The 20,670-nt window shown below is 44.0% G+C and overlaps 1 protein-coding gene across 3 annotated transcripts in view; it reads right to left on the bottom strand.

The window, feature by feature from the left end:
- Window positions 1–676: 676 nt before the first annotated feature.
- LRRC36 (leucine rich repeat containing 36) overlaps window positions 677–20,670 on the bottom strand; it is a 44,881-nt gene continuing 24,887 nt past the window's right edge. The window contains exons 9-14 of one of the 3 annotated variants that reach the window (XM_084644642.1): window positions 18,227–18,525; window positions 15,358–15,523; window positions 12,059–12,225; window positions 9,969–10,083; window positions 7,125–7,239; window positions 677–4,767 (exon numbers count right to left, since the gene is read on the bottom strand). In XM_084644642.1, coding sequence (XP_084500768.1) covers window positions 4,569–4,767; window positions 7,125–7,239; window positions 9,969–10,083; window positions 12,059–12,225; window positions 15,358–15,523; window positions 18,227–18,525 — 1,061 coding nt within the window. In that variant the 3' untranslated portion in view covers window positions 677–4,568. Of the gene's footprint in view, window positions 4,768–7,058; window positions 7,240–9,968; window positions 10,084–12,058; window positions 12,226–15,357; window positions 15,524–18,226; window positions 18,526–20,670 lie in introns of all 3 variants that reach the window. The other 2 variants (XM_084644643.1, XM_084644644.1) reach the window with 2 other exon arrangements.

The raw sequence follows: 20,670 nt of genomic DNA, 5'->3' as shown, positions 1-20,670 counted from the left end.
TTATTATTAAACCCAGTTTGTGCAATTTCTAACTGGGGATACCGCAAGAAGTTGTGCATATCTTCCTCCACATTGAGGGAGGGGGTGAATTTATGAACTTACGTTGAATACATTTCTCTACAGTGCAAGACAATATTATTTTGGGTGTACTTTTCAGAGGGGAGCTGCAAGTGAGTGCTGGGCGATTTCTTAGCTGAGTCTTCTCATAGAGAGCTGTTTGCAGACTCTGTGTGATTCTACAGCTGGTGCGTCCCTACCTGTGTGTGTGCGGCCAGAGGCCGGAGAGCCTAAGTCAGCAAAACAGGGAGAGGGGAGCCCAGGCTAGTGGAGCAGGCAGGCTCAGTGAAATCCCAGTACATCAGGTGGCATCCCTGAATGGGGAGGTCCAACCCAGCAGAATTGTTACAATACATTTGATTCTGCAGGTGTGAGTTTCCTCTCTCTTCAATCTGTGTTCTCTTCTTTGCTCAGTTGAGTTCAGATTGAGCAGTGCCTCCTATTTAAAAGATGACTCTTCTAAGCACTCTAAAATCTGCATGCTTATTCAGATTGTCTTGAAATTGTGTGCCCCATGGAGGAGCTAGGTAAGGTTACTAGTGCAAATTTGGTGTCATTTGAGCACGTGGTCCTGAGATACACCCCGCTCCCCAAACAAAAGAGCATTTCACAAAATCAGCAGCTTCTTACAATGTTTATTTTTGCACATGTGGGGTTCAAACCGTGGCTTTAATCATCCCCCACCAGTTACTCAATGTTCATCTCAGCTTGTGCCCCTTTGGGGGAAGCTCTATTGAAAACATTATTAAAGGAAGAGCTCAGCTCGCTAGAACGGTACATGGCAAGCACTCATGCAACAAAGAGAGTGAAATGTGCCTATGGAGCAAGACTAGGCCAGAGGCTTTGCAGCCGCCCTATGGTCCGCTGATGTGGCTGGCTCAAGGGGACATGCTATAGCTACTGAACCTAGCTACACCCCTGCACCATAAATCTGAACCCTGCACTTGGCAGAGATCTGAGCATGATTTGTAGGAACAGGGCTAGTAGCTGCCTCTCAAGTGTTTTTTAACTTTTGGGGACTGTGCCCTGCTAATTTGTACTCCTACTTTAGGAGGAGTTCAAACCACTTTCTCATAGACAATAAACTGCACATGCTCTCCGCAGATGTGTGAGTGATGGCAGGGCATGTTGCTACTTTCTCTACCTGCAATACCATAGGAGAGCGCAGCCCCGATTGATCAGTCAGCACAGAGGGAAGATGGAAGGGATGATGGCTGGAGGGAAGATGAAAGACAGGATAATGTAATCATGTTTCTTGAACAATGGAAATGATCACTTTAAAGCCAAGGGGTTCCCAATTCACAGCCCCTTCAACAGGAAGTATGCGTGACAGTTTTCACTGAGTGCATCGAGGCCTTACCCTCAACTCAGGGGCATTTCTGTTTTTTCCTGTTTGTCTAAATTTTTGAACGCTGCAACTGATCAATTCCAAAATTTCAGGGAAAGATCTAGACATTGGTGCCCAGAACCCTATTGCTTTTGGGGAAAATCAGAAAATTGAAAGGGGGGCTAATGGGGGCACATGAAGCCCCCACCAATTCTTTAGCACAGCCACTGCCTCAGGTACCCCCTTCCACTGTCTATAGATCAAACAACTGGTTAATCCACTTGTTAAAAATGTAATAATACCCCATCTCAGCCCTGCCTATCCTCCCAATAGCGTTTAAACGCTGAAATCCTGAGTGACTTATCACCCACCCAGAAAGATGACTAATGGTGAGGGGGAAGGCCCCTGGCCTGGGGTGGAGGAAATGGGGTACTCTGGTTTGGGGGGAGAGAAGGGGAAGTGGGGTGGGAAATGGCAGAGTTAGAGTGGGGTACCCTGGTATGGGGAGAGGGGGGAAATGGTAGTCAGAACCCCAGGCATGGCACGGAAGGGGAAAGAGGGAAAGGGCTTAATGAGGGTTCACTCAGAGCCCCTGCCATGAGGCAGAATAGGGGACGCTGCTGTGGGAGGGGGGAAGAGCATGGGGAGAAAGGGGAGAATAGGGGCACACACAGATCCCCTGCCAAGGGGAAGGGGAGAATGGGGGACCCTGGAATGGGGAGATGGAGGCCACACAGTACCCCTGCAATGGGTAGGGGGGAAGGTGGGACTGCAGAGGAAGGGGAATAGGGCTCACACAATTCCTGATTTGGGCCGGGGTGTGTGTGTGGAAGATTGAGGGATATGGATATGGGGGAGTAGGGCATGGGGGCATGCAGAGCAGCTAGTATGGGGGGGTAGAATGGGGTGGAGGGAATGGACAATATGGGGTGAAGTGGGCATAGGGGGCACAGAGCCCCTGCTAGGGAATATGGGGCAGGGTCACATCTATGAAGAGGAATGCAGACTTGCGGAGACACAGTGATAAAACTGGGGTGTTTGGCAGAGTGCAGGGAGGGAAGGTGGATGGGGGTAGAGGGTGTAAATAGGGATGGATGTAGGGGAGAAGGGTTGGGAGGGCTTAGGCCAGTGGAACAGGGAAGGGATTTGGGGAATGGAAGGGGAGGAGATGGAGTAGGTGAACATGGGAGAGGTGGGGAGTAAGGGCAGGGGCCTAGTCGCCTCCACATTCTTCCCTCCCCTGCCACTGTGCTGGCATCTGGAGTGCCCTTCCCCTCTGAGATCTGAGCTGTTCTCCCTGTCCCCTATGCTGAGCTGGGGGTCTGATCCCCTCTTGCTGCCCCTATATGTGAGCCAGAATCTCAAAAGGACCCTACCCCTCTGGGAGGAAGTCTGAGCCCCTCCTCCTATCCCTCCATGTGAGCTGGGATCCAGAGAGCCCTGCCCCTCTGGGGAGTATGAACCCCTCTCCCATGCGTGTGGTGGGATTGGAGGCCTCACCTCTCTGCAGGAAATCTGAATAATAGCTTCCAAGGCCAGAAGGGACCATTCTGAGCATGTAGTCTGACCTTCTGTATAACACAGGAAAACTAGGAAATTCTCTGACAAAAAAAATTCATTAATGCAGAATTTAAGGTTGCTCAGTAGTATCGCCTACCTTTCCAGAACACTGAGTTCAGCAAAATTTAACCTCTGAAACCCAGGGAATAGAGAGTTATGGTACCTGCCAGCGTCACCTTAACTCTGCCCTCTGAGCAATGATTCTAGCATATGCTACCTTTGCAGATAGTGCGGAACGTGCAGTCAATAGGGCACATGCCCTCTGTGGGGCAGAATCAAAGGCAAAACTCGCACGCAGCTGAGGGTCCTGTTCAGTGCACTACCTACAGCTGCCCTACACGCAGACACTGAGCCTGCTCCACCAAACATCCCCGTAACTAGTGCAGTTCACAGCCCTTTCATATTTGCATACGGGGTTCCTCTAACACAACGCTTTTATGTCTCCACCATAACACCCACACGGTACTCACATCACACCTCACTGCCCACAATCCCCAGGGGAAGAAGACCCCCTCAGTATCGCTACAGACACAACTACACAACTGAGTGCTGATATGAGGCAAACTGCATCCCTCAGGGTACACACATACCCGTTGCTTTTCAGCACACGGAAGTGCTCAGGTTCCACCCCACCCCCACGCATCACCTCAAATCGTATTCACAGTTCTGCTAATCTGCCCCACCCAATCCCTCCAGCATTCAATACAGCTACACTTAACCCAGTGACTGCAGCTAGAATGCATGCAGATAACTCCTAAAGGCTAGTCCCAGCTCCAGGGGGACAGAGTTAAGGTTGCATTGGTGTCCACCTTTCAGGCGTTAAAAGCTGAATTACCTTAATGCTTTATTTCCTGGTTTTCAACAGTTTGTGTTTTATTGAACTGGATGTTGTGGAAGAGCACAAGATACCACCGGGCAACCTTAACGCTTTACATCTTTCTCAGGGAACATATACTGGAATCACCATCCCATAGCTGAAATGCAACCATCTCTAGGGTAGAACACGACAGCTGTTAGCAGCAAACAGCAACACTACACAACACTTTAGGATGGGGGAGAGAAATTATTCTGTATTAAACTGAAATTGCAGAGGAAATAATTATCTGCAGATTATCATCCCAAATAACATTTCACCAGGACACTGGTTTTAGAACTCCAAATTCTTGCAAAAAATGCCATGGGACATTACCTTATTTTACAATTTATATCAAATATCGGATCTTCAACCACACAGCCACCTAGCACAGGACACTGATTCAGCACCATTTCAGAGGAAATTGAACGCACTACTGAATCACCAATACTTTCTGAAGTGTGAATCTGCATGTGCTGTAGCATCTGCGAAGATCATACGTCCTTGGGATGGCAAGACTGTAGACTACCATTTTATTTTAAGGAGCCTTCTGTATTTTTTTGGTAAATCAATAAAGACAGAAAAACATAAGAATGCTAACACCAAGTGGTGCTTAAGATGCTAATGCAAAGTAAGATTAGAATGAGATAATGAATTAATTTCAGTAAAAGTGGACACATTTAAATATAGTTTGACATCTCATATTGTACTTAAATGAAAAAGAACATAATCCATATAACATTAAGTATGTGAAGTGACTCCTTGTTTACTTTAGAGAGGAGAATTGCTTAATTGCTCTGCATTACAATACTGACTAGAGCCATGTGCTGATACAGGAGGAGTTCTTTCTAAGGGAGGCGATCTCTCACGAAGGGTGAATTTCTCAGAAGAAAGCGTTGTTTTTACGGAATTAGGATTGTGCTCTTTATTCAGCTGTTGCAGCAGAAAGTTGTTTGTGGACACTAAAGACCTGGGCAAGATGGCGAAGAGGCGGTTAAAATGATGCATAAGCATACATTCATCGGAATGAACTCTGCTAAGATGTGGAATGTATTCCCCAAAATGAGATACTAATTTCCATTTCTTCAAATTCATAGCAAACGAAAAGTTAAAATGAAGTGTGTAGTTCATGCTTCTGTATTTCAAACCAATTATAACAGCAGTCACACTTTAAGGTTCCATTTATAAATAGTTTATAAGGGGCTAAAATGATTGACGTTATAAACCTGTTACAGGCCTAAGTAATGTGTTATGGACAGCTACAAGCAGAAGCGGAAAGAGTTATATTGTAGATGATAATAAGAAATCTACTGACCTGATGGACAATTGATTAACCACCCATTAGAACATATGGGACTAGATTCACAAAAGGGGTCTGTTCACACCTGTGAATATATTAAATCCACTACTTCCATATTTGAGCAAAGTTCCCATGCCATCGAGAAACTCTCAGTAATGGGTGCCTTTGGTTATGTACATATGCATCTGATATGCAAGTATGATCCGTCCCCACACGCTGATGCATGCAAGCTACCTCTGTTTGTTGATGTTGTTCTGATCATTACACATAGTAGCTACATGTCTGAGAGTTTCCTAGCACGACACAACCTCTGTTATGGTCATTTTAGGGTTCAATAAGGAAAAGCCTGTCTTCTTCCAGTGACTGACTATGGTTTCAAAGAAGGAAGGAGTAGTCTGTAGTACCAATTGAGACTGGTGCAATTTGATGAAAATGCTGGAGTAATTCTATCAGCTACATTAGGCTACGGCAACACTACAGAGCTTACAGCCGCACCTGTGCCAGGGCACCGCTGCTAGTGCAGACCCTCTAAGTGGATGGGAGAGAGGTCTCCCGTCGATTTACTTAATCCACCCCCAACGAGTGGCGGTAACTACGGCATCGGGAGAAGCTCTCCTACCAACACAGCACTGTCCGCACCAGGTCGGTGTAATTTACATCACTCGGGAGTGGCTCATTCACACCTCTGAGTGAAGAAATTTATACTGGCCTAAGTTGTAGCGTGTACATAGCCAATGTCTAGTTAGATTGCTTCTAAGTTTTCAGAGTCACTGTTGCAATGAATAAGTATGCTATTTTATATGTCCATAATATGAATGCAGGATTGTCTCTAGGTTTTTGGCTGTTCTATGAGCTGTTGTACAAGATCAGACTTAAGATTACTTGAGTGACATCAACTGTAAAGTTCCTTACTTTTAAGGTTTAGCTCTTTTTTTTTTAATGTAATCTTAATTTTGATTTTTTTTCCCCAGGCTAATATGTTTGTATTTTAAGAAAACTGCAATATTCATTCATTTAAATAAAGTGTTGCTTTGGCCTATTAACATATTGAAGAACTGCGCAGCGTCAAGAGTCTCCGACAAACTTATGAGCTGTGCAAACACACCAGTGATACTGGGCAGACCTTGTAAAGTGTGCTTGGGGTCATGAGGCGTTTAGGACTCCATGCAGGGTTTAGGATGCATGAGGAAACTGCTCTGAACAGATAAATACTTTCCCCCTGAACTAATCCAAGTCTTTACCGAGATCAAAACATATTTGGAGTTTTAGGCCAAGACATTTTTGAAAATGTTGTAAGTGAGATCATCAAATGCTTTGTCCAATTTGGCTGAAACTCTGTGAAAAATCCTCCTCTGTTTAAAAGTTCATGCTTCTAAAATCAATCTGCTTGAAATTTCACTTTGATTTAAAACCGGGCTTATAATGAAAATTATAGTAGCTCATCACACACTATGGATGAGTCAATCATGTTTCTACAAATGTACAGTGGAGACAATATAGTGACAAAGTGCGAGTCACCATAATCTAGGTCAATCCCATTTTTAGAAAAGGAGATGAGCCTCAAATCCAATTTGATTTAACGAGTCAGAACTATTACCCCCCCAATGCACTGATGTGTACGCTGATTTTTCAGAGGTGTGGGGCATAGTTTGTTCTCACTGACTTCAATGAGAGTTGTGTGTGTGACTGGGACATTTGAAAATTAGGCCAGAGGCTCTTTTTCTGCAAAAAGTCTCCAGGCAGGTCTATACTTAAAGCACTGCAGCGGACAATATGGACGCCGATGGGAGGGCTTCTCCCATCAGCATAGGTACTCCACCTCCCTGAGAGCTGGTAGCTATGGCAACAGGAGGGCTTCTCTCACTTACATAGTGCTGTCTACACCAGTGGTTAGGTCAGGTTAACTGAGTCGCGCAGGGGTGTGGATTTTTCACATCTCTGAGCAACATAGTTATACTGACCTCATTTCCTAGTGTAGACCTGGCCGCCAGGTGTGTAAAACGTCTACATCAGACAGTTCATCATACCTCTGACTCTCCTGTAGAAGATGCACAGTCTCCTGCAGTTTCTTATGTTGTTTTAATTCCAGAGTTAAGTACTCTACTTGGACACTCAGCTGCTCGTTCTTATGTAGCAACTCATCTAAAAGAATTACAGTGAGTTGGGGTCAGCAAAATACAGAGCTGTATGCCTGAACATGCACTTTAAAATACGTAATTAACATTATTAATAGTAATGATAGTACCTCTGAGTAGAATTAACTACTAGTAATGATTACTATTACTACAGGGTTGCACATTTTGTAGCTTCTGTAGGCCGAACTCATGGAACAAATCAGGGGCTCCTGGCATCTTGCCACTCCAACTCACAAGCTCCGTGTGTCCTGCGTGTTTCCTTCTCCACCATGCCACTGTCTCCCGTTCTCCCCATCCATGCTAGAGTCTCCGTGTATCCCCCAGTTCCCCTTCCCTCATACCAGGGTCCCACATTCTTTCCAGCCATGCCAGGGTTCTGTGTGCTCCCATCCCCCACCCCCCAGGCCCAGGGTCTCCCACTCTGCCCCCTGCCAGGGGCTCAGTGTGCACATCCCCATTCTTTCCTTCCACTCTCCCCATTTGTCCTCTTTCTGTCTGGGTGATAAGTCATTCAAAATATCAACATGTTAAAGTCTATTGGGAAGATGGGCAGAGATGAGATGAGGTATTGTTATCCTGGAAAGTGTAAACTGGAATCATCAACCAGGTCTTTGATCTCTAGGTAATTACAGGGGTGCTTGAAGCCATGGCTCTGCAACAGAGAGGAAATGGAGTCCGTGTGTCCCCCATTTTTCCCCTTTCTGGTTTTCCGATTTTCACCAAAATCAGTACAGTTCTACTCAACTGGTTGTGATGTTCAAACCCTGTGTTACAGACTGAGAAAGGCCATTACACTGAATGTAGAACCTCAGCTCATTATTACTTTATTTTATTATTCTAAGTCACGTTTCTAAGGGGATTTTCACCATCGTTCCTAGACTCTATTTTAAACAAACTGGCAAATAATCTCTGACCTCCCCCCGCACCCCGAGGAGGAGTCAGTTCTGTATTTTCATATTTTGAGTAATTTGATCTAGATTCCAGGTGCATTATTTCAGGAGCAACTGCAAGGGCCATTTTATGGTTTGTCTGTTAGGGGATTGCCTACGTTAAAATAGGAGCCCCACAGCATCATCTACTGGTTGCAAGCTCTGGCCTCAGCCAAATCTTTGGTGTTATCAAATTCCACAACCAAAGTCAGGCCCTGTAGGAAAGCAGATGCTTACAGGTTCACTGTTCGGTACATGAACTTGGCAAAGCTGTTGCTCGCTTACTAGGCACTAGATATTTATGTAAATATATTCCAGCTAGTACAGATACATCCCAAACTAGTACAAGATAAGATAGTTTGACAACATAATGAATAGGGATGTTTTGTCCAAGATATCAGGAACAAGGGGAGGGTAACACCCAGCTTACACATTTCATGGCATTTGTTTATGTTAGTTTGGTTTTTTTAGCCTATAAATGTTGGGGTACTTTGCCTTGATTCTTTGTTCAGCTGAGGTGGCAGCAGAACGTCCAGTTGCTGACTGAGCTGTCCTTGACCCAGGGCACTCGTGTTAGCGTACCTGTAACCACTGAGCCAGGGCCCTAGGACTGTGTCTTGATGGCAATAAACCTGGCCGAGTGCCTTTGTCACTGAACCATGCCTGTGGTCTGTCTTTGAGTAACAGTGCAGCGTTAGTTCACAGGCTGCCATATCTGCTAATAACATTGAACTTCAAGAACAGAAGCACTGAGAAGCTTAAACAGTGCTACCCGAGGCAACAATATTCCAGCCCCCAGCACTTAACCATGCTGGGTAGTACTATCAAGATCTGCCGAACCATCTCTCTGCGCAGAGCTGGGAAAGCACACGGAAAGCACACACAAACACGCAAGCCAAGTGACAATACTCTATCACTGAAGAGTTAAAGGGTGGAAACAAAATGAATACCCCTCATCATGGGTTCATGTAAAATAGATCTTATGAAATGAACTCAATATACTTTGACAAGATTTAAAGTCCAATTGTTAAGAGTAATTGTGTTGATAAATGAATTTTAATATGGCCAAGTTCAAGATGCTACATCTAGGAACAAAAAATGTAGGCCACAGAATGGGTGACTGTATTCTAGAAAGCAATGACCCTGAAATTAATTAAAAGCCATTGATGGACCTGTCCTCCATGAATTTATCTAGTTCTTTTTTGAACCCTGTTATGGTCTTGGCCTTCACAACATTCTCTGGCAAGGAGTTCCACCTTTTTCTTGTTTTATTATAAGTGCTGTGTGGTATACAGGAACAGTGATTTAAGGTAAAATTAGTAAACTACTCCTTGGGAGGAGAAGATCTGGGACTCCTGTGAGTAGCCTGTGGCAGGGGCTGGTTATCAGAGGAGAATGTTTCAAGAGGACTTGGGGACTGGAGTGCACCTCTTGTTAACCTGCAAGATGAAGCCAGGACTGGCATAGCCCAGGGGAGAATGCTTGAGTGTCTGAAAGGCTGGTGCTGTTAGGGAGCTAACACCCAGTTACCACAAGCAAGACTCCCTCAGGCTAGAGGCAGGGGTGTAACTGTGACTCAGAGTCCTGGGCACCCCGAGAACCATCACAACACCACTAATTAGATGCTACAGCCTTTCTGGCGGAAAACGGATCCTTCATTTCTCAGGGTATTAGTGTTGAGCAGCACTTGGACTTATTTCTAACTCTTCTGAGCTGCAATAACAGCACTTACCAGCAAGGAGAAAAGAGTAATTCAGACACAATCATATTACATATAATAAGCCAAAACCAAGCCTTGTGAACCTACCGTAAGTGAGTGAGTGAGTCCCACTGAAGCAGTAATTAGAAGCAGCAGTGTAGTCCACTTCCTGTAATTGGGAAGATGACACATGGCTCTCCTCCTGCCCCTTGGCTTGCTGCTGCTTCACACAGTCCAGTATTTGACAACAGAGAATAAAAAAGGTTGAAAAATCAAAACGTTAAGAGAAATTAAATGTTTTCCTACAGTCTGATCCAATGTCCACTAAAGCCAATAGGTTTCAGAGGAGTAGCCGTATTAGTCTGTATCAGCAAAAACAATGAGGAGTCCTTGTGGCACCTTAGAGACTAACAAATTTATTTGGGCATAAGCTTTCATGGGCTAGAACCCACTTCATCAGATGCATGGAGTGGAAAATACAGTAGGCAGGTATAATACACAGCACATGAAAAGCTGTGAGTTGTCTTACCGAGTGGGTGCAAATTAATTCCAGTTCTGCAGTTTCTCATTGATGTCTGTTTTTGAAGTTTTTTTGTTGAAGAATTGCCACTTTTAAGTCTGGAATTAATTAGCAAACTGGACACCATCAAATTAGACCTCAGTAAAGACTGGGAGTGGATGGGTCACTCAAAAAGTAATTTTCCCTCTGATACTCACACCTTCTTGTCCACTGTTGGGAATGGCCCACATCCACCATGACTGAATTGGCCTCGTTAGCACTATAAAAAGTAATTTCCCCTCTGTTGATATTCACCCCTTCTTGTCAACTGTATTTTCCACTCTACACATCTGATGAAGTGGGTTATAGCCCACGAAAGCTTTTGCCCAAATAAATTTGTTAGTCTCTAAGGTATCACAAGGACTCCTCGTCGTCAAAGCCAAGAGGAGTCTTTCCATTGGTTTTGATGGTCAGTATATCAGGCCCTTTGTGCAGTGATGAATGCAAATGCGTGCAGTGCCGCTGTGCTCTTCCCCAAAGCCAATGCACCTCGCCTTTTAAAGACTTGGTTGAAATGCGTTCTTAAAGAAAAATGGTGCTTTCAGCTGTTAACAGAGTGTGGGGAAGTTCTGCCATTTCCAAATACTTTAAAAAACAATAAAATAGAAAAGGCACTTAAGGGACACTGGCAGGTAGTTCAAGGTTTGTCAGGAACCGGATTTAAACAGAAATGTTTTTCTATATGTTGTTTAAAGGATTTAATTGAAAACAGGTTTTAACTTTGGATGTAAACATTTCCCCTGCAGTGGCTGCAACCTGAACACTGAGCATGGGGTTGGGGATAGAAAGTCCAGCCCTGCCCCTGACTGACCCTGTGCTTTGGGCCAGTCACAAAACCTCTCTGCCCCAGTTTCTCCTTCTGTAACAGGGTGTAAACTTGCTCAGAGGGATGAGGTCTGGACTGATGTTTGTAGACTGCTCTGAAGATAAAAATTGCTATGTAAAGTGATGGCTATTCATGCACTGCTGCAAAAGAAGCAGAAAATGAAACCATCTAGCTACAAAGGTAAAAGTGACTAGTCTATTTCCATTGGTCATACTGCATGAAGCGCAAAAACCAGGCAAACCGCATACATGACAAATTATTATTTTTAATTCTTTCATTTTTAATAATCTGGAGGAAGATTTTACAGGCATAAAAGGCAGATGGGAGCTGAGTACCTAGCTACTTTGTGTGCCTATGAAAATTTGCCCCCTGAAATGGTGTTAGTGACCTAGATCACGGATGATTTTTAATATACATCTTTCCCCTGCCAATGTCCCTTTATTACATATTAACATATTACACTGCAAATCAAATGCAATACCATAAAACTCTCAAACCACCAGAGGCACAGCCAAGATAGACCCTGCTCTCACAAGGCACTGTCAATAAAAAAGTGCTCCCATTTGACACTTCCACTGCACTGATACTTCCCAGAAGGTCTAGTCTGATGACAGTACAGTGGGACTCAAGGAATACAAATCCCACTTGAATGCAGACAAAAAGGCAATCTGTGGGTCATTTACACCTCTTTGTAATTAGCTGTAGTGATTATCAGTTTTGGATTTTTATGTTACAAGGAAGTTTTCCTTATTGGAAAGTTCATCCCCTTGTTTCCATATGACATAGGCATGGGAAGGAAAGGACAACACATACCAAAGCCATGTTTGCTCTGTCAAACGGCTCAGCATACTTCAGCTGGGTCCTTTGAAGTCTGGGAGCATTTCCAGCTAAGACTGATGGGCTATCCCCACCTGGTAGGTGAACATCCTTCTGTGGAGGGGTAGAGGCCATAAGGTACAAAAGCAAATCTTGAACTGGAGCTACAGAAAAACAAATGGGTTGGAAAAGCAGAGTCTGAAGAATAGAGCACTGGTTTCATGTTTAGTGACAATATCAATAGCATTAGGTGGGAAATGGTTTTCCCCATATGGGGAAACTTTCAAGATTTTGAAAAATTTTCCTGCCTTGAATCAGGATGAAAAGTCAATCTCAAATTTTCAGACTGAAAATCTCCCCAGAAATAAATTGGTTCCTGTTTGTTTCAATAATTTCAAACTATTTTATTTAGATTTCAACCATTTTTGTTTGAACATCTTTTTTTACTTAAATTTTGAAGAGTCCTTAGTTTATAGTATTTTGAAACCAAAAATCATTTTGAACCAAAACCTGGAACTTTTTCATTTAGAAAATGTCAATGTCCCATTTTGACAAATTGGAAACATTTTCCCCTCCAAACATTAACAAAATGGCGATTTTGTGATAGAAAAATGCTTAGTTGAGAAATTCCTGACCAGTTCTAAGTATCAAGACACCTGGGCACTTAACAGTATCACAGCTGTAGAAAAGGCATGGATTCTAAAACATTGGACAGTTTAGCTCTGACATACTGGTTGGTCCCTAAGGACTAGATTCACAGAGGAGCTTAAGAAGGGTGACTCTGAGCATTGTCACACCATATTTTCAGGTGACTGGAAAATCACTGGGGTTCCCAAAGCCTGAGTTCAGTACCCAGGTTCCCTATACAATGAATGTCCCAGGCCCCGCCCCCCCCCCCAGGGACAGCCCTGGCCCTGGAATTTCTGTCAGCAGGCCTGGCTCTGTGCGGCCAAGATCCCTTACTGCAGTTGCATGCCATCTCTCTTGGTCTCCAACCTTTCTCTCACTCCAGGAGCTGCTGCTGCTGCCTTGTGACTCGGCCCTTTGGCCAGGTCCCTGTGCAGTTTCTCCTTCTGGGGTGGGTATCAAAGTCCCTTCTCACCAGCAGTCTCACGCAGTCTTTCCTTGATGCCACTTCCCCCGTGGCAGGTAGGGGTACCCAGGCCTGCCCTCTCCACTCAGCCTATATCACCCTCTTTTGCTGCTTAGTTGGCTGATTGGGCCTGTCTGGCCTAATTCAGCCCTCTCAGAACGAGTGTGGGGAGTGCACCCCATCACAGACCCCAGTCTGGTAGGTGAGGTCTGAGCATGCTTACCAGATCAGGCTCTGCAAGCGAGTTAGGTAGAAGAACCCCTCTCTTCCCCCAGCTCATGCATCATATTGGGGCTTAGGCTTCCAGATGTCTGGCAATATGGCTGTAGTGCAAGTGCACAGAGGTCGAAACATACGCACCTAGGGAACTCTTACTGCAAAAATATAGGTGCTGAGTGATTTTTAGGAGCCTACAGGGTTTTGGAGCAGTTGAGTAGCAGTTTTGTGAATCCCCATGGGGCCCGATTCTTGGATTTGGATGCCTAAAGTGGTCGTTAGCTCCTTTTGTGAATCTAGCCCTAGATTTATTGCAGCTTTTCTTGACTTGCATTTCTACTATGCACTACACCTGTACAGCATATACTATGCAGCAATTGTAAGGAAAACCACACCTCAGAGTCCCAGAAAACACTACTTACTGCTCAGCAATGTATGAAAAATTATCATATCTTAAGAGAATTCTCCAGAACGTAATGGGGAGCTACCACTTTGTAACAGGACGGGACTGCATGAGAGGAAAGTGATCAGGAACAGCCAGCATGGATTCACCAAGGGAAGGTCATGCCTGACTAATCTAATCGCCTTTTATGATGAGATTACTGGTTCTGTGGATGAAGGGAAAGCAGTGGATGTATTGTTTCTTGACTTTAGCAAAGCTTTTGACATGGTCTCCCACAGTATTCTTGTCAGCAAGTTAAGGAAGTATGGGCTGGATGAATGCACTATAAGGTGGGTAGAAAGCTGGCTAGATTGTCGGGCTCAACGGGTAGTGATCAATGGCTCCATGTCTAGTTGGCAGCCGGTATCAAGTGGAGTGCCCCAAGGGTCGGTCCTGGGGCCGGTTTTGTTCAATATCTTCATAAATGATCTGGAGGATGGTGTGGTTTGCACTCTCAGCAAATTTGCGGATGATACTAAACTGGGAGGAGTGGTAGATACGCTGGAGGGGAGGGATAGGATACAGAAGGACCTAGACAAATTGGAGGATTGGGCCAAAAGAAATCTGATGAGGTTCAATAAGGATAAGTGCAGGGTCCTGCACTTAGGACGGAAGAACCCAATGCACAGCTACAGACTAGGGACTGAATGGCTAGGCAGCAGTTCTGCAGAAAAGGACCTAGGGGTGACAGTGGACGAGAAGCTGGATATGAGTCAGCAGTGTGCCCTTGTTGCCAAGAAGGCCAATGGCATTTTGGGATGTATAAGTAGGGGCATAGCGAGCAGATCGAGGGACGTGATCGTTCCCCTCTATTCGACATTGGTGAGGCCTCATCTGGAGTACTGTGTCCAGTTTTGGGCCCCACACTTCAAGAAGGATGTGGATAAATTGGAGAGCAGCGAAGGGCAACAAAAATGATTAGGGGGCTGGAACACATGAGTTATGAGGAGAGGCTGAGGGAGCTGGGATTGTTTAGCCTGCAGAAGAGAAGAATGAGGGGGGATTTGATAGCTGCTTTTAACTACCTGAAAGGGGGTTCCAAAGAGGATGGCTCTAAACTGTTCTCAATGGTAGCAGATGACAGAACGAGGAGTAATGGTCTCAAGTTGCAGTGGGGGAGGTTTAGATTGGATATTAGGAAAAACTTTTTCACTAAGAGGGTGGTGAAACACTGGAATGCGTTACCTAGGGAGGTGGTAGAATCTCCTTCCTTAGAGGTTTTTAAGGTCAGGCTTGACAAAGCCCTGGCTGGGATGGTTTAACTGGGAATTGGTCCTGCTTCGAGCAGGGGGTTGGACTAGATGACCTTCTGGGGTCCCTTCCAACCCTGATATTCTATGATTCTATGACTGCAGGAAAAGTTACACTTTGAGCCAGAAATTGCACTAAGTGAAATGCAAAAGAGTTAGAATAACTTCCCATCCACAAATGCCAATTGGGAGGAAGCAGTTTGATGTTTAAGCCAAAGAATTTCAGGTCGCCTGGGAGGATAGGTACAGCAAAGACAAAAACAGACTTAAAACTATTCATTCAAATGAAATTTACCAAGAAAATTCTTGTTGAGGAGGAGGGACCCAGCTCCATCCCAGTAACGATCTACCAGCTCCAGGAGCTGCTGTAGGACAACTGCAATATGTGATGCTTTCTCAGTCCTTTTGGGACTTGGACTTTCTGTGAAACTCGTATCATTGCTCAGATCACTGGGGACAGACTAAGGAGAAAAAGGCAAAACAAACTGTTTATTTTTCCAGTAGATTTGCAGTAGATTTGCAAATTTGCAGTAGATTTGCAAGCACCTAACTTATGTGCATAAACCAGGTATTTGTGCTTGTATATTTCCAACTGGCACAGAACTAGCCAGGTGCACAGGAAGATACATTCTCACACAAATCAGGTAAGCTAGGGGCGCCTGAATTTACATGCACAATTGCATGAGGTTCATTTTGTAAAGGCCACATGTACATAAAGATACATACAATCTAAATAAATCACATAGGGCTTTAAAAACATAAAGAAAAGAGAATTTTTCCTCTCTTTATATTAAGGACATAAAACCTCTTTGAAGTCGTATGCTGCACATAGGTACTACAAGTAAGATGGGTACTAAGAGAGATACCAGAAGAGACTACTGGGACCATGTAGCTTCTCCTCCTGTATATCACAAGATAGAGAATTTCACACTGTAATTCATTCATCATCTCAAGAGCATATGTTTTAGAAAGACATCTGATCTTGATTTAAAGATTTCAAGTGCTGGACAATCCAACACATTCCTTGGGAAGCTGTTCCAATGGTTAATTACACTTGTTCAAAATTAGTGTCTTATTTTCAAGTTGAATTTGTCTCACTTCAACTTCCAGCCATTGGTTTCTACTTGATTAACAAAGGGGTCTCCACTATTTGCCTTCTCATTTAGGAATTTACAGATCATAATCAAGGAGCCTCCTAATCTTTTTCATCAACTAAACAGTCTGAGCTCCGCAAGTCTCTCATTTCCTGTATCTGAATCAGTCTCTTGGTTCTTCTGAGCACTTTCCAATTTTTCAACATCCCTTTTAAACTGTGGACACTAGAACTGGACCCAGTGTGTGAAATCCTGGCTCCACTGAAGCCAATAGTAGTTTTGCCATTTACTTAAATGAAGCCAGAACTTCACACTGATTTCCAGTAATGGTCTCGCTAAGGCCTCCTACAGAGCTAATATAATCTTCCTACTCAGCATTTCTCTCTATGTCAAACAACTGCATTTGCCCTCTTACAGCATCGCACTGGGAGCTCATGAACAGTTGGTTTCCATCAGCCATGACCCTTAAATCCTTTTCAGAGTCACTGGTTTCCAGGACACAGTCCCCCAACCTGCAAGTGTGACCTACCTTTGTCCCTACCTGTCTGACCTTGTGTTTGGCCGTATTAAAATATATGTTTGGCTATGCCCCATTTACCAAGTGACTCAGACTGCTCATTACTAATGATCATTAATGATCACGCAAGCAATATCTGTGTCATCTACATGCTTTGTAAACAATGGTTTTATATTTCCTTTCAAGAGCCTTGAGACATGGAAGAATTCCCAGCCTGTTCTCTTAGAACCTGAGAAAATTTACCATGGGGCACATTCTCCACTGCATCATGTGACCTGCTGGTATAATTCCATTGGCTTCCATGGAATTATATGAGTATAATGCGGTGGCAAATTAGTCCCAGTGTTAAGGTACATGGAACTGAGAGGACACAAGAAAGTAGACACAGGCCAAAGCATTAAAGGCTAGATCCTCAGGAATTCACAAAATGCATACAGTCGGAATCAGGACTAGTGTACAATGCTGGCATAAAGTCCCTGCTTGTGTTGTTCTGATTCCTAGTTTTAAGGCCAGGAGAGAGCACTAGATCATCTGGTCTGGCCTCCTGTATATCACAGACCATTACATTGCACCAAGCTACCCCATACTGAGCCCAGTAACTTAGCTTTGGCTAAAGCAGATCTTCCACAACGGCCTCCAGTTTGGATTTGAGACATCAAGAGATGGAGAGTCGACCATCTCCCTTGGAAGTTTGTTCCAACAGTTAACCACCTTCACTGCTAAAAAATTGTGCCTAATTTCTAACTTGAATGTGTCTGGCTTCAGCTTCCAGCCACTGGTTCTTGTTCTGCCTTTCTCCGCTAGACAGAAGAACCCTTTAGTACCCAGTATATATCTGGTGCTACTCTGTGCATGCCCTCCACTGGGTATATTATATTACAGCAGCCTGAGGGCTGCATATGTAATGCCTGCCTGTAAGAGCCACAAGGTGATGAACAGCAGCAGGCTTAGGACAGCTAGTATGGTGCAACGCCATCACAACCACTCCTCCTTTTTGGTAGCCCTGTCCCCTTCTCATCTACCCTTACAACGAAGAGGACATGTGATGTACAGCCTCTCAGACGGCTGTAGACCACTGCACGTTGACACTTGTGCTTGGGTGATAATCCCCAAACCACGTAGACAAAGTTTGTGTCCAACCTACATGGCCAGTGTGGTGCAAAGTGGGCACAATAACTCCATCTCTAAGACTGGACATTCCATATTAATGTGATCCCAGTGCTGCTAGGTTTGGACCCCCAAGTCTGCAAGATCCTGGATTCAAAATTAAGTGCTGCCAGGTAGTGTCAGAGGAGGATCTATTGCTTACTCAAGTTGGGGTACTGTTTTCTTAGAGTACCTTTTGTATGTTATTTTACGTAACCCATTATAAGTAGCATTCTACAGTTTTGTAGTATTTAGAATAATCATACAAAAACATAGCCACACCATAAAAGCTTTTACAATCATTTTCTGTTACAAACAGGCATATTATAATGAGATGCCAATATAAATCTCCATTAATAGTAAATGCATTTCTGTACAGCAAAGAGGCTAAATAGCAAGACACTTGCCTCCTTATTTGACTCTTTAAAACAATGCTGAGGGGACAGTGATGAATGCAGTCTGTCACTTTGTTTATACCCCATTCTAGAAGGGCTCAAGCACCTGTTAGCTGCCGATTCGCTGTCTTTCCTAGGCATTGCAGATGGGAATGTTTTTCTCATTGTTGCTAGCTGTGACTGCTCAAGCAACGCTTCAGCTGATAAAGGTTGATGCCTTGATGTTAAATCACTGAAGCTCGTAGATAATGTAGAAAAACGAGTGGCTAACAGAGCAGGCTCGCTGGTTAGGTGTGTATTGGTGTTCAGATCTAGGGGAAGGAAAACAGGAATGCAGATTAACCTTCTTAGACATTTTTATCCTCCTTTCCCCCGTGTATCTTTCTGTGCTCTCCGCTAAGCAGTAACTCACATTTACTTATCAGTAAAGGAAGGACTATGATTCTAACATAAAGTGTCAAGGGGGTCATTCATATAAAACAACAACAACAAAATCCCAAACAAACCAAAAACAAACCCAAAACACTGAGTGACTGTGTTTCTGGGATGGGCATAGCGTGGGAACAGCTGGGGCAGTGGATAGATGTAGGCCAGGTTGAGTGAATATGTCCAGGCCTGCCAAATGATCAATGATCTGCAATGTGACTGTAGAATCAACATTTTTACACTACATCAAAAATAATCTAATTAAACAAATATTAATTCAATTTTAGGCAAAATGTGGGAGATGCATCACTTTGCAGACATCTTGTCTGAAAGGAGGGTAGTCTTATGAGGTTAAGTGTGGAAAAGAGAGATGGATCTACATGAAAACATTTGATAGATATGTTCCCTTAGAAAACCGTCCTAGTAAGTTTAGTCAATGGAGATTGATTATGCTTCAAATTCTCGCCTCCACCCCCTTCAGTCACAGGAAGCACTGTATACACAAGCTGTAAATGAAACAAGCAATGCAAGAATTCCTAGTTATGTACACAACACTGTAAAGGAACTCGACATAAAAGATTAATAATTGGAAACAAAAGAATTTTGTTATCCCCTCCTTGTAAGTTGTTTAAAGGTACAAGACCAGGTAGCTGGTTATCCCCCCCCATTGTTTGCTTTTGCAATGAAGCCATTTGCAACAAATGTGAGAAACAGTCCCATGGTAAAGGGCATCAAAATGCCTTCTGGATGAGAACACCAAATAGCTTTGTACGTGCTGACAAGGTCTTGTTTTTGCAGGCACCAGAAACCCTGTTAAAAATTATAGAACAATTGACTTTGGAATGTGGGCAGGTAGCAGGGCTTCCACATGAACTACAAAAAATCTGAAATGGTAGGAATTTCTATTCCCCAAAGGGTCAAACCAAACTGTTGTCAGCTACCTACATTTAAACGGGTAAAGGAATCTTTAAAATATTTAAATATATTGTGGAGAAATATAAAGGGCATTACTGTCCAATGTGGAATAAAATAATAAAAGACTGGGAGGAATGGAAGACATATGACATTTCTTGGCTAGGTAGTGTTGTATGGGGACACTTTGGCAAACCAGTAAAGTGCCTGAAACCACTATGGCTTATTGCTAAAAGCAGCCAAGTCAGCAGGCTGTAAATTAGCCAAGTCAGCAGGCTTAGCTTAACCAAGGCAGGAGGGGAGGGTTTTTTTTTGGGTGCCACAGAAAGGGCAGCTTGACCCCGCATCCTTCCTGATAAGAATTATGTTGAAGTTGCTGATACATGTATTTTAGAAGAGCAGGATGTGCCCCAGGAATGTCTATTGGGGCCTCAAGGCTGCAAACTCTGGAAAAACCCACACCTGGTTCATCGATAATCAGAAGGAACCTCTTGCTTGACCATTGAGACTGCTTACTTAACAAGTTTGCTTTAAGGGACATGTCATTCTATTACTAATGTATAAATAAGGGGAAAAAGTTTGAGGTAGGGGGACTCTTCAGGACTGGACTCTCTCTCTCTCTGGATGCATCTTGTGTTTCCCAGCGGCAGATGGGCTGCCGCTGTGCCACTCGAGAGCCACACTCAGCTTTGGTAATTATCAAGGGTTGGGGGTGTTTTACTAACCTCTTGCGGACGTGTGCATAAGTGCTTGAGACTAAGTAAAGTTTAGCTTTAAGTGAAAGCACTCTGGTGTTGTCCGGTTTGTGCCAACCATCTATTGGTCGGACGGCCGTGTCTCCCGATTTATTCCCTGACACCACTCACACAGAGTAAAAGTTACCAAGATCTTTGGGTTGAAAGAACCCCGGGTAACAGTGTAGCCATGATTGTCTTCTTGTCATGTCCTCATACTACTTCCCACCACATCCATGCACATGTGACTGCTGATCACTGCACTCTGCCAGATCACCAGAAGAGCATTTATTCTCAAGCCACTGACATTACAGGAGATGCTTCATATTTTAAGGCTCTCTGCTACAGTCACAGGTATAGGGGCCAGAAAGATATAGCCCCACT

Source organism: Lepidochelys olivacea (genome assembly GCF_965140295.1).
Source record: "Lepidochelys olivacea isolate rLepOli2 genome assembly, chromosome: 12".
Lineage (NCBI taxonomy): Eukaryota > Metazoa > Chordata > Testudines > Cheloniidae > Lepidochelys > Lepidochelys olivacea.
Note: the sequence above shows the minus strand (reverse complement) of the source record. Positions and strands in the feature narration are given on the sequence as shown.